Source organism: Choristoneura fumiferana, chromosome 13 (assembly GCF_025370935.1).
Source record: "Choristoneura fumiferana chromosome 13, NRCan_CFum_1, whole genome shotgun sequence".
Classification (NCBI taxonomy): Eukaryota; Metazoa; Arthropoda; class Insecta; order Lepidoptera; family Tortricidae; genus Choristoneura; species Choristoneura fumiferana.
In genome coordinates this window covers 11,243,075-11,255,013 of record NC_133484.1, presented here as the reverse complement: position 1 = coordinate 11,255,013, position 11,939 = coordinate 11,243,075, and the positions used below count along the sequence as shown (strand labels likewise).

At 37.7% G+C, this 11,939-nt stretch overlaps 1 protein-coding gene across 1 annotated transcript; it reads left to right on the top strand.

The window, feature by feature from the left end:
* Positions 1 to 461: 461 nt before the first annotated feature.
* On the top strand, positions 462 to 11,714 carry LOC141434057 (luciferin 4-monooxygenase-like; the record flags this gene model as incomplete). The annotated part of the gene is given in 8 exon segments (XM_074096307.1): positions 462 to 669; positions 3,745 to 4,063; positions 4,463 to 4,625; positions 8,093 to 8,238; positions 8,499 to 8,631; positions 8,717 to 8,938; positions 9,583 to 9,753; positions 11,565 to 11,714. Coding segments are annotated over 8 exon segments (1,470 nt in total), but the record flags the coding sequence as incomplete, so codon positions are not given.
* Between the last annotated feature and the right edge of the window lie 225 nt (positions 11,715 to 11,939).

Genomic DNA, 11,939 nt, shown 5'->3' with positions numbered 1-11,939 from the left:
TAAGGTTAACTATCTGCCAGTTTCCAAAGGTCCTCGTCGAAATCCATCCTGTCATACTGCGTGTGTGAAAAAAACGTCACAAACTGAATTTTTTTGGGCCCTTTTTTTAACCATTGGAATGGATTGTGCTCTTGATTATCATTAGGAAACCATATTTATTCAAAAATTAAAAAAAGAAAGTATTTTTTTTAAAAAAACGTCCCTTGACTACCGCCTTTAATGTTGGACAACACCGTCGCTCGTGTACTGTGTAGGTAATTTACGCTAGCAGTCACCAATGTGCAAGGGTCAGGCAAGGGTTATCAAAAAATTGTTGTTAAGACTTAAACGTAAATACACATGTGTAAATGTTTCTCGTGGAGGTATTTCGAATGCGAACGAAGCGGTCAAATCCCTAGGCTACAATTAATTAAGTAAATTTGGCTACGCATCTTATTTTTAAAATTAAAGGTTTTTTTTAGATAAGCATTGCCACGGGAGAAAGAATAACATGTGTAGAGTTTATTCAACATACTGTAAGTCTATCAGTTGCACTGTTGGAGTTGGGAGTGAAGAAAGGAGATATTATTGGAATCGGAAGTGAAAAACGAAATGAATTTTTGCCGACTGCCTTAGCAATAATATGCGCTGGGGCAACTGCCTTGCCTTTGGAATTAGATAGTGGTAGAGGTGAGTATAACTACTAAATTTTTCATCACACTTGCTCGTAAACAGTGTCGTAACATGCAGGCTACCTTGGTTGCAACCCCCCAAATAGAACCCTCGACCTTAATGTGCTTGTCATGAAGCCCAAGGTCAGTAAATGAGTCAGTGCCCATACTGATGCTGCTGCGCGCGCTGCTGCAGGACCACATGCACACGCACGTTAGGCGCGTGCTGCGGGAGGGGGAGGGGGAGGGCGGCGCTGCCAAGAGCGCAGCCTAAGGTATCGCCAATATTTGGAACAATTATATATTTTTTCTTTTCGAAATATAAAAATTTACTCGCAAATGTGATGAAAAACATTGTATGTCGCACGGGCGGTACTAGAATTACGAATATCGACTGATTAAAGCCCTCAGTCTTCTACTTCGGGCTTCTAATAGACTCTCATTCGTAATTTCTTATTTACCGCCCTTAAGACACAATGTACTATTATGTAATAAATTTAAAAAATTCAAACCAAGAATAGGTAATTTTAACGTGAAAGCGTAACAAACAAGCATACCGTAAACTCAGGTTTCTATAGTCCCAGGGTTCATCAATAGCCCAAACGGACCTTTTAACATTTCGAACAATTACCTTTTTCTGTTGGATTAGGCTGCGATTATAGATGGGAAGCCGGTTATTACGTTAAAAATGCATTTTTGGTTATTAACGGTTATTTAACTGCATTTTATACTTATTACGGTTCAATACCACCGCTAGATGCCGCTAGCTTAAAATGTGTATCGCGCGCGAGCTGCGCGATGATGCCAGCTTCAACTTGCGGCAAAAGGGCGGGCGGCGGGGGACGAAGTGGCGCGTGCCCAGCCGAGACACTGCTGGCGATCGCGCCCAGTATAGCGAGAAGGAGCAAGTAAGGCAGCCACAGACTACTCAGAGAACTAACGTTCAGATGGGTAACGTCCATAGAAAAAAAACCGACATATAAATAAAAAAATATATATATATCATGGGACATTTGACACCAATTGACCTAGTCCCAAACTAAGCAAAGCTTGTACTATGGATACTAGGCAACGGATAAACATACTTATATAGATAAATACATACTTAAATACATATTAAACATCCAAGACCCGAGAACAAACATTCGTGTTATTCACACAAATATCTGCCCCGGCCGGGATTCGAACCCAGGACCTCAAACTTCGTAGTCAGGTTCTCTAACCACTTAGCCATCCGGTCGTCAAATATGAATCTCGATTATAGATTTTACCAGTTACTTATTGAGATCTATTGATACAAATTGAGATTTTAACTCGAACGCGATCGAGACGTATTTTGTAACCGAAAACTTACCAAGGTACTTGTACTATTACTTATTCTGTGACCAAGGGTACAGGTTGAGCTAGCTCACGAAACTTCTGGTTCTGTGAAAGAATATATCTATTGGATGATATTGGCGATTTATTTATTTGTAAGGTAAATTCAATAACGTTTTTCAGGTAAAAGTTTATTGAGAAGTTGTTTTGTTTATTTTTGTGATGTGAAATAGTAAACTTTCATACTTTGTGTTCAAGTATGACCATACTGGGTTTTTGGATCATAATTGAAAAGTATTTTTTTATATTACAGATCGGGTACCTACCAAATATTAAATAAATAAACAAAATTAAATAAATGGAAAATAATAATAATAAATAAATTTTAAATAGAGCCACCTCATGCTCGCTAATCCTGCCGTAAAGCAGAGCTGTGCCACAGTGTAAGAAAATTTGGTAGTGCTTGGACTGTTGTGTTTCGGCGTGGAAAATAAGACAGCCGGAGAAATTACTGGCACTTGAGGTATCCCATCTTAGGCCTCTAGGTGGGCAACGCATCTGCAATACCCCTAGTGCAATAGACCCCACTTACTCATTTGCCATCCAGTCGAATAAAAAAAAAACTTAAGAAAATAGTATAAAGAGGGCCTTGTTCGACGTACCTGAGCTGGAATCTCAGTGGGGAAAGTAAAAAAAATAAGTTGTTTCCAACTGTATTGACTGATTTGTTATTTTTGAGACTGATTTTGTTAATTGTTGATTGTTGTGACTGATTTGTTGATTATTTTTATTGTTTTTTTTTTATTAATGCGAAGTAGAGGCTCTTTTTATTGATTTTTTTAAGTTTTGTTCTTGAATCGTTGGATTTGTTAACATGGTGTTCTTGATATTTTCTATTTTTTTTGTAATTTCGAATTAAAGACATTTCTTATTTTTATTTTTGAAGATTGGTTAGGCCGAATTAAATTACACTTTATAAAGCAGTCGCCACACGCTACACACTTTCACAGCACAATTTCCCTTCCCTGTCCTTATTCCTGAACGTACCTGATTTTTGTATCTGTGATGTTGGCTCTACTGTGTTTGACATCACGCTATCGCCCTCTTCGAAAAAACTACGAATCGCGCGCGCACCTCCTCTCCCGCATTTTGCAAGAAAATATATTGAATTACCTCGAACTGAACCGCTTGGACTCAAATTGTGTGCAGTGCTGCAGTGAAGGACATACTTATCTAAAACTAGTGCCAGCAAGTGAATCAAGCTTTTACCCCGCAGAACCAGTGCATTGTATCCAGGTACCTACATCCTGTTTTATCCCATAAAAAACTCTCCAAAGATTTTGTTCTTGGAACTATTGAGATTTTTTTATTTTGTAAAAAAAAATATAAACCTAACATATTGCTGTGCTTTTTGTTTACTCAGTTATATTTAAATTGATATAAATTACATAAATCAATAACCCAAACTAAAGTTTTTTTACATTATCGTTGCCCTGATCGATCTGGTCTAAACTTGAAAACTTTATAATACAACTATGGTCCAAAAAAAAGCAGCGGAATACAGTTTTAAAGTTATCAACGTCTAATTTTGGACCACATAAACCTGAATTTACGGTACAAATAAAAATTCTTCCGTTCGTATTTCGCCGTGTTAAAGGCAAAAGCAAATATTTCGTCCAAAAATACAGTATTTTTTTATGAAATAATTGGCCTTTACCCGGCAACTTATAATTTTAGTTAGAATAATTATCTACTGTGTGTTTATGTTATGTTTCAGCCGCATTGAAGCACAAACTATGTTTGGCGAAACCAAACTATTTTGTCTGCTCTCGTTCATTTTGGAAAATGTACTCCGACATTTTACAAAGTTTGGATTTCATTAAAACTTTCATTTGTTTTGACGTCATCGACGACATCAAATTATCGATTAATTCGTTGATGTCGAGGGATGTTAACGTGAGCACTTTTATACCGGTTTTCGTTCAAGGCCACACACATACAGCACTAATAACTTATTCTTCCGGCACAACAGGCATGCCTAAAGCAGTGCAATTAACTCATTTGAACTGCATTGCATCAACTACAGAATCAATTGTGTAAGTAATGAATAGTATAGACATCTTGCAGGAAAATATTCTTATCTTCAACGAGTGCGTGGTAAGTATTTTTTCGCAAGAACTCATGAAGACACTTCATCGTGACGTGACCCATGTATAGGACAACGGACTGTAAACGTGTTAATTTTAAATGGTAATTTTCAAACATTTAAGACCGTCAGTTCTTAAAGTACTTATTTTTACAAACAGCATAATTTTTGTTAGTTGAATATTTATAAGAGTGTAATTATGATGATATTTTCTATGATTAGTAAGAGATCTATCAATAGAAGGAAAGGACCAAGAAGGGTGATTTTTATAACTCTGATACCGAAATTGAAAAAGAGCTAGTGATCGCTGCATGGGCGCTTAACCTGATGAATATTTTATTCATTCCAGTTATCAAAACGAAAACATGAAGACTATTTATGTAATCGGAGAGTGGTGTGATGTTTACGATATTTATGTGACTTTAAAATGCATTTGCGCCGGAAAAACAGTTGTTTACATTAACACAATTGCTACGCCTGAAGCAGTATTGAAATGTATTCAAGATTACAAGGTGAAGTAGAAAACTTAATTTATGCATACGTATTTTATATGTTCCTCTCTTTGTAAAATAATAAGAAATGCTCTATTATTTTTTTATTATCTATTAATCTTCTTTTCTTATACATGCGTACCGTTACTGATTGTCAGACAGACAGAGCATAGCGAAAACCTAAAGCTATTAGACTCGTTTGACTTAGGTATACAGAGTAACATAGTAATGCACTTGGAAGGAAATTTTCGAAATTCCTATAGGATAACGAACTTGCCATGTTGTTTATTATTTCAGAAGTGAAACCGCGAGATTATGCTGATAATACACATACAAATATCAGCATACCAGGTGAACTGCTGGTAGATCTCCCAACAGGGTAGACTGGCAGGACGCTTTTTTGTTGCTTTACGTTGTGTACCTATCAAATAAAAAATAATAATAAAAAAAACACCTACCTGGCTCGAAAAGTCTTTCTTTATCTTTAGAAATTTCCGTAGTAAAGCTCTTTTTCAGTGCTAGTGTGATTGAAGGTTTGGTTTGTGAAATTGTAATGTGTCGATGAACTGTACTGTTCCTTATATTTTCTTAACACGAAACACGTCCGGTAAGTACGGATGAGGTCATTTGTACTGAAACGGAAGCCCTCTTCAGTGCAAGTGGGGTCTTATAGACTTTACATCCTTCGTTTGCTAGATTTTTTACAATTTCATCAAGAACAAGTCGTAATGAAAGTTTTTGAGCTGTAGTAATTTTTCATTATATGCTTTATTTCTCTTAAGAACGACTTATTGTAGCGACTTCTGATTCCAAATAAGTACTTAAGTAAATTAAATAACGTTTTGATCACACGATGCACTAAATTGCAGCTAAAGCTAGTAATGTGAGTGACTCTCATCGTATAACAATGTTACAAATTTTACGAATAATAGGTATGACTTGACTACTTATGTACCAACGTTCGGAAACGGACGTGTCTCACTGCACCGAAAGATTGCGAAATCGAGTAGCGCGGCCTAGCCGCTGCCCGTTAACGGCGCTATGAGTTCGCAACAACTCATTGCGAATGAATCAAGAAGGATGAGATTTGTACACGCTCGGTAAGGCCGACCAGATGCCGTCTCGCAGAAGGGATGGAGGAGTGAAGAGTCTCCAGGACATCATCACGGTGTTAAAGGCCACCGATCCGGACGATGTGCCCTCTTTTGTGGCAAAGGAGCTGCGGAAGCTGCCCCCTGTCGCTTTCGACCACGTCGACGTCACCGCTTTGCTAAAGGACATCGTGACCCTTAAGGCAAATCTGGCCGAACGTTCAAGAAAATTCGATGTATCGCAGGATACTATCACCGAGTTACGTAAAGAAATCACCAGTTTACGCAATAGTGCCCCGGTAACTCGGTCACCTATTGATACGTCGAACTTAAATGTAAACAATCGACTGGATGCCAATGCCGATTCAGCGGCATCAAGTTTCGAGTCGAAATGTCCGCCGGTGCAACGTGAGAGACCTGAGCCTCGTGTTCCACCCCCGGCCCGCCGCCCGCGCACCCCCCGCGTGGTCCGCAGCGCTCGGCCAACAAGCAGCCAGCTGGGCTCGAGTATGCTGACTCGGCCGGCCGAGCCGCCGCGCCCCGCCGGCCCCCTGCGCCTCCTAAAGCTACTGAACCGAGGGCTACTTCGACGCCGAACAAGCCCATGAAATTAGTTTTAAATATTTTTTAATTAAAATATGTATGTTAGTCTGTCCTAGTTAACAGGCTTGATAGGAAGCTGGAGTTCTTTTAGCCCAGAGAACAGGCAGGCTTTCGCCAGGGCTTCAGCACCAACGACCACCTCCAAACTCTCAAAACAGTCGTGGAGAAATGTAATGAGTACCTACAAGAAACCACTTATCCTAGCCTTCATCGACTACGAGAAAGCGTTTGACTCCATAGAGTGGTGGACCGTGGAGCAGGCTCTAGTTGAATGCCGTATCGATGAACGGTACATACAGATCCTCAACCACCTTCATCAAAACGCAACTGCCTGTGTTTCCCTGCACAAGAAAACCAACAAATTTCATTTAAAGAGAGGTGTCAGGCAAGGGGACACAATGTCACCGAAGCTATTTACCCTAGCGCTAGAATGGATATTCCAACAGATGCAATGAGAGGAGAAAGGGCTAGTGATTGATGGAGAGAGAATGACCGATCTGAGGTTTGCTGATGACCTGGTTTTGGTCTCGGAGAGCATTGGGGAGATGTTACTTATGTTGGAGGACTTGAAAGTAGAATCCGAGAAAGCTGGCCTTAAAATGAACGTGGGGAAAATCAAAATAATGACCAACATTCCCGAAGTCACAAACTACCAGTTTCCAGTGGAGAGAGTGACCGAGTACGTCTACCTGGGACATAAGGTCACCCTTGGCTTTGAGAACCAGGTGGCGGAAGTGGAGAGCCGGATAGCACAGGCGTGGGCTGCGTTCGATGCTATTGAGCAAGTATTACGTGGCAAAATATCCCTGCGTCTCAAACTGAAAGTCTTCGAGCTGTGTGTTATGGCCGTGCTCACCTACGGTGCAGAGACTATGACTCTTACACAGAAATCCGTCGAGAAATTCCGAGTTGCGCAGAGGGGTATGGAGAGAGCGATGCTCGGGATCACCCTTCGTGAGCGGAAGCGTAAGGAATGGATTCGAAATAAGACCAAAGTGAGAGACGTCATGGCTGTCATAGCAAAAAGTGGAAGAAGAGGGAAGAGGCCTACATCCAAGATTGGATAACCAAAAGGCCGCCAGGTATTTCTTGTACGGGCCAAGGTGCCTGAAATAAATGAATTTATTATTATTATTATGCAGTACGAAAAATAGTACAATAGTATGAGTCACCGACTTAACATGTGTGTTGCAACTCAATCGGATCAGTAGTTTCAGAGCAAATAGGCTGGGACAGACTGTTCCATTTTTTTCCCCTTTGAGGTACGGAACCTTAAGTAGGCTTTATATATAGTCCTTCGTCATGATCATCATCTCAGCCATAGGACGTCTACTGTTGGATATAGGCCTCCCCCATAGACGTTAGTCTTAGTCTTCATAACCTTAGCTTTTCTAAATTGTGTTTATTACCTTCCCCCTTTGATTTCATCATTTGTTTCTCTTCTGTTCTTGAGAGCCGGAAAAAGTAAGCGCCCTAGCAGTTTCATGTTCTATGAGTTTTATACGTTCTATTGGAACCTAATTCGTTTGGCAAATAAATCAGTGAAATATTGTTTTAAGAGATTAATACTACTCTCATTTGCGACAATATTTAAAGACACATAAATTTTTGTATGAGTAGTTTTCATTCGGTTAACAGATGGCGAAGGTCGGTCTGATCTGGGATCTTAGACGTGTACCCGAAGCAAAATTTAAAGCACTGACTTGATTATGAAAACGATATAATTGTACTGTCTATTCTGTATTATACTTAAGAAATATTTTCATCGTACCTAATGCCTTCTTGGCTATCCAGGTCAATATGGTTTTCACAGCATCCTGTACCGCCACCTATATCGCCGAAGCAGAAGATATCTCCGATTATGATTTAAGTGCGTTAAATACAATTTGTTTCGCCGGCTCAACTCTCCATTTGAATACATTCAAAAAAATTGAGAAAAGGTTAGTTGTTAAGTTAAAGGTTAGTAGGTCTTTAAAGAAGTAGAAAATGGGCTGTTTGTTTTATATGCCCCTGGAGCAATGATATCTTGTAGCTATTTAAGATCACATTTGTTCATTTTCCATCACGGAAATCAGCGAGATAACTGTTTTGTCAAAAGTCTTTCCATTTAACTACTAGATTTATTGCCATGTAAAAATGTGGCAGAGACTGGCAAGGAATATGTAACTTACCTCAGTTATTTATCACATGATATTCACAGATTACCCAAGTCTACGAATTTGATGCAAACGTATGGATCCAATGAAACCGGATCATGTACATCGACTGGATGGTCTCCAAAAATTATTAGACAAGGAAGTGTTGGCAAGGTTTTCCCCGGCATAATGTTAAAGGTTACAATTTCATTTACTTTGGTTTGTGAAGTGTTTAGGCAATGTCATTCTAAAATTTATATTAATCATTCCTATTTTATTTTAGGTAGTTGATGTAGAAACGCGAAAAGTTTTAAGTAAAAACCAGACAGGAGAAATATGTGCACGTGGCCCCAGCGTCATGAAAGGATATTTAGGCATAGATGAGAAAACAGTTTTTGATGACGATGGATTTTTCTGCTCCGGTGATTTAGGATACTTCGATGAAGACGACTGCCTTTATATAGTTGGCAGACTTAAAGATGTATTCAAATATAAAGGAATTCAGGTTTGTTCAAAGAAAAATGGAAACAGTGATGTTGATAGTGAAAACTTGTCATTATGAGCATGACTAAAAATAAAACTTTAGTATAGATATACTACTACTATCAGATAATAATACCATACGATAACGTAATTTACAAGACAAGTACAAAAATTTCTACTTTATTATCCTTTGTAGAATTTTTTTAAAAAAACATGTTCCTTTAAAACCATGTGCTTGCCTTGCTTTAAAAATAAATAAATAAATACTGTTTCTATATCTTCTTATTTAAAAGCTTTTCCTCTTTTTTAGTTTTATTTTCCTCTATGCTCTGCGGTTCATAAATGTGGCATCCGTTCTTTAATGTAGGTAATAGCAGTTTCATTGACGTATAATCAGATGCAAAGAAAATATCTCCTTTGTTATAAGCACGCATGCATAAAGGAAATTATTTTTCTCTATAGCTTACTGAATAATGGATGAAAATGGCGATACTCAACACTCAAGTTGCCCAGACACATTTACCTATTTAGTGTGCTAACACAATGCTGACTGTGATCCAAATAACTTTTTATTCTAACCCTACTCATTAAATATTCTTTTAACTATCCCCCCAACTCCCAATACAGTGTTTACTTAATACCGTAAGTGTATCTGTTTATGAAAAGGTGGCTCCAGCAGAAATAGAGACAATCCTGAAGTCGCACCCGGATGTGCGTGAGGTGTGCGTCGTGGGCCGACCGGCAGGAGACATCGGCGATCTGCCTGCTGCCTTTGTCGTGCGCCAACCTGGCTCCACTGTATCCGATCGAGACCTCATCAACTTTGTTGCTGCGGAGGTATAATAATAATAATCATAATGATTTATTGAATAATTAGCAGCACAATATAATAAATTCAATGTTTTACAAAAATCTATGCTACATGTTTGCCTGCACTAGGGTTACTAGAGAACTCTGTGTCGCAGGCTAAAAGAGCTAACATACTTATATTAAAATTAAAAATAATTATCTCTATGCTTAATAGTCCAAATAAATATTATGATTATAAAAGAAATTCAAACAAAATTAAAAAGTAGCAAAAATATGATTAAGTATTACATAGTATGAATAAATCAAATGAATTTAAGTAGTGTGTTTAAGATTGAAATAAATTCTGTCAGTACAATTTATAACTGACTACGATAATACATTATAAATTTGTGCCTAACGTGAAGTGAAGTTGCAAATAATTCTAAACTTATGTAGATATTTCACAATTTCTGTTATTAGGTCAGCAATGTGGCCATTGTCTATTTTATATACTGGAAAATTTACAAAAAGTATATTGAAATTTAGATTCAAGTAGGGGGTAAAAAATAAGTTTCTATTGTAATTAGATAAAAATAAAGTTGTATGAACTATTAAAAAATATATATTATAGTAGCACAATTATAGGTACTGTAAAATTATACAGTTACAAATTGTGGCTATTTGTTGCCGTCGTAATCTATTGTAGTGATATACCTTTTTTCAGCCATAATTCTTTCCGGACATACAGCATCACCTGTATGTACTATGGTTGCTTGGTTTTTTAAAACGCAAGCAAGTAGCGCACTTTGCATCAAAAACGATATGCTATTAGTGACACTCTAATTTTTGCAACGAATAAATAAACTTTTCTCAAACATCCAAGGAAATGTCGCCCTTATCTTCGTGGTTGTAGAACGCGAAGTACGTCATTGTATAGCACTTATTGAAGATTAGTTCTAATTTAATTTTTGGAGGACAGTGATGGAATTTCATATATACTCGGCTTCGCCTCGTTTCATAAACCCACACTCGTGTTTTAAGGACCCCTATTACGATACAGTTGCATAAAATACTATTATTGACTATCTGTGGCATACTGCCAATTAAGAGAAACATGTGTGTATGGAAATATGGCGGAGAAATGAAAAAAAAAGTATTATAACAATATGGATATCAAATCAAAAGCTAATAAATAGCCTATTCTAAATATATTGGTTATAATACTTTTAATGTACCATTTTCACAGAGATATCGAACAGTATAAAATAAAACATTAAATTTAAAACATATATATGCTTGAAAAATACAACCCTCCTTCGGGCAGTCGGGTAAATATCAGAAAAACAAGACTGCCTTAAAAACTAAAAGGAAGAAAATAAGTCTAGTGGTCTAGAACTCTGTTAAGTAGTGACGACTTGCTGCCGCAGGTCGTACCTACATGACGAGGATGACGTTATTATTTTTTAAATATGCGGTTTTGGGTCCTGGCCACTAAAGACAGACTCGTTAAAAAAATTATGTCACAAAAGAAAAATTAAAATCGGCGGGAGCAACGCAGTCTTTGGACTGTTATTGTTTGTTTTGTAATAAATGTTATTTGTTTCCTCGCAGTGGTCGTAAAATGCACATTTAGTCTGGGCCAAAAGTGCAATAGCTAAACTCGTATTATCCGAGGTCTCCCCTTCGGGTCGGCCTTCAAAGTAACTTGTTCATCTATTGCTTACTTTCTAGCCTCTACAACAATGTACTATTGCTTTGCAGTCTAAGAAAGTAAAATATTATGGACTGGTAGCTATAATAAATAATATAAAATATACCTTTATATTTATAAAATGTTTACCATGCCTTTTTTGTTTCAGATACCTCCCCATATGAAACTAAGAGGTGGTGTGCAGTTTATTTCGGAGCTTCCAAGAAATATAAGGGGTAAAGTTTTGCGTCAGCGTCTCAGGGAAATGTTAGAATAAGTTTTTTGTATCATTAATAAAATAATGAGAAGATTTGATTTACCTACTTTTTCCTTTTACACAAACGTCCTTCTTTTGGGTCTAACCCCCAGCGACTTTTTCTCTTTGCACGACTCAATGGAAACCTTAGAAGCAACAATTTTTCTAATAATTGTGAGTTAACGGCCGCGGTGGACGCATTTTTTGACGAGTCAAGAAATAGTACATTGTTGTAGAGGCTGGAAAGTAAGTAATAGATGAACGAGTTAGTTTGAAAGTCGACTAGAA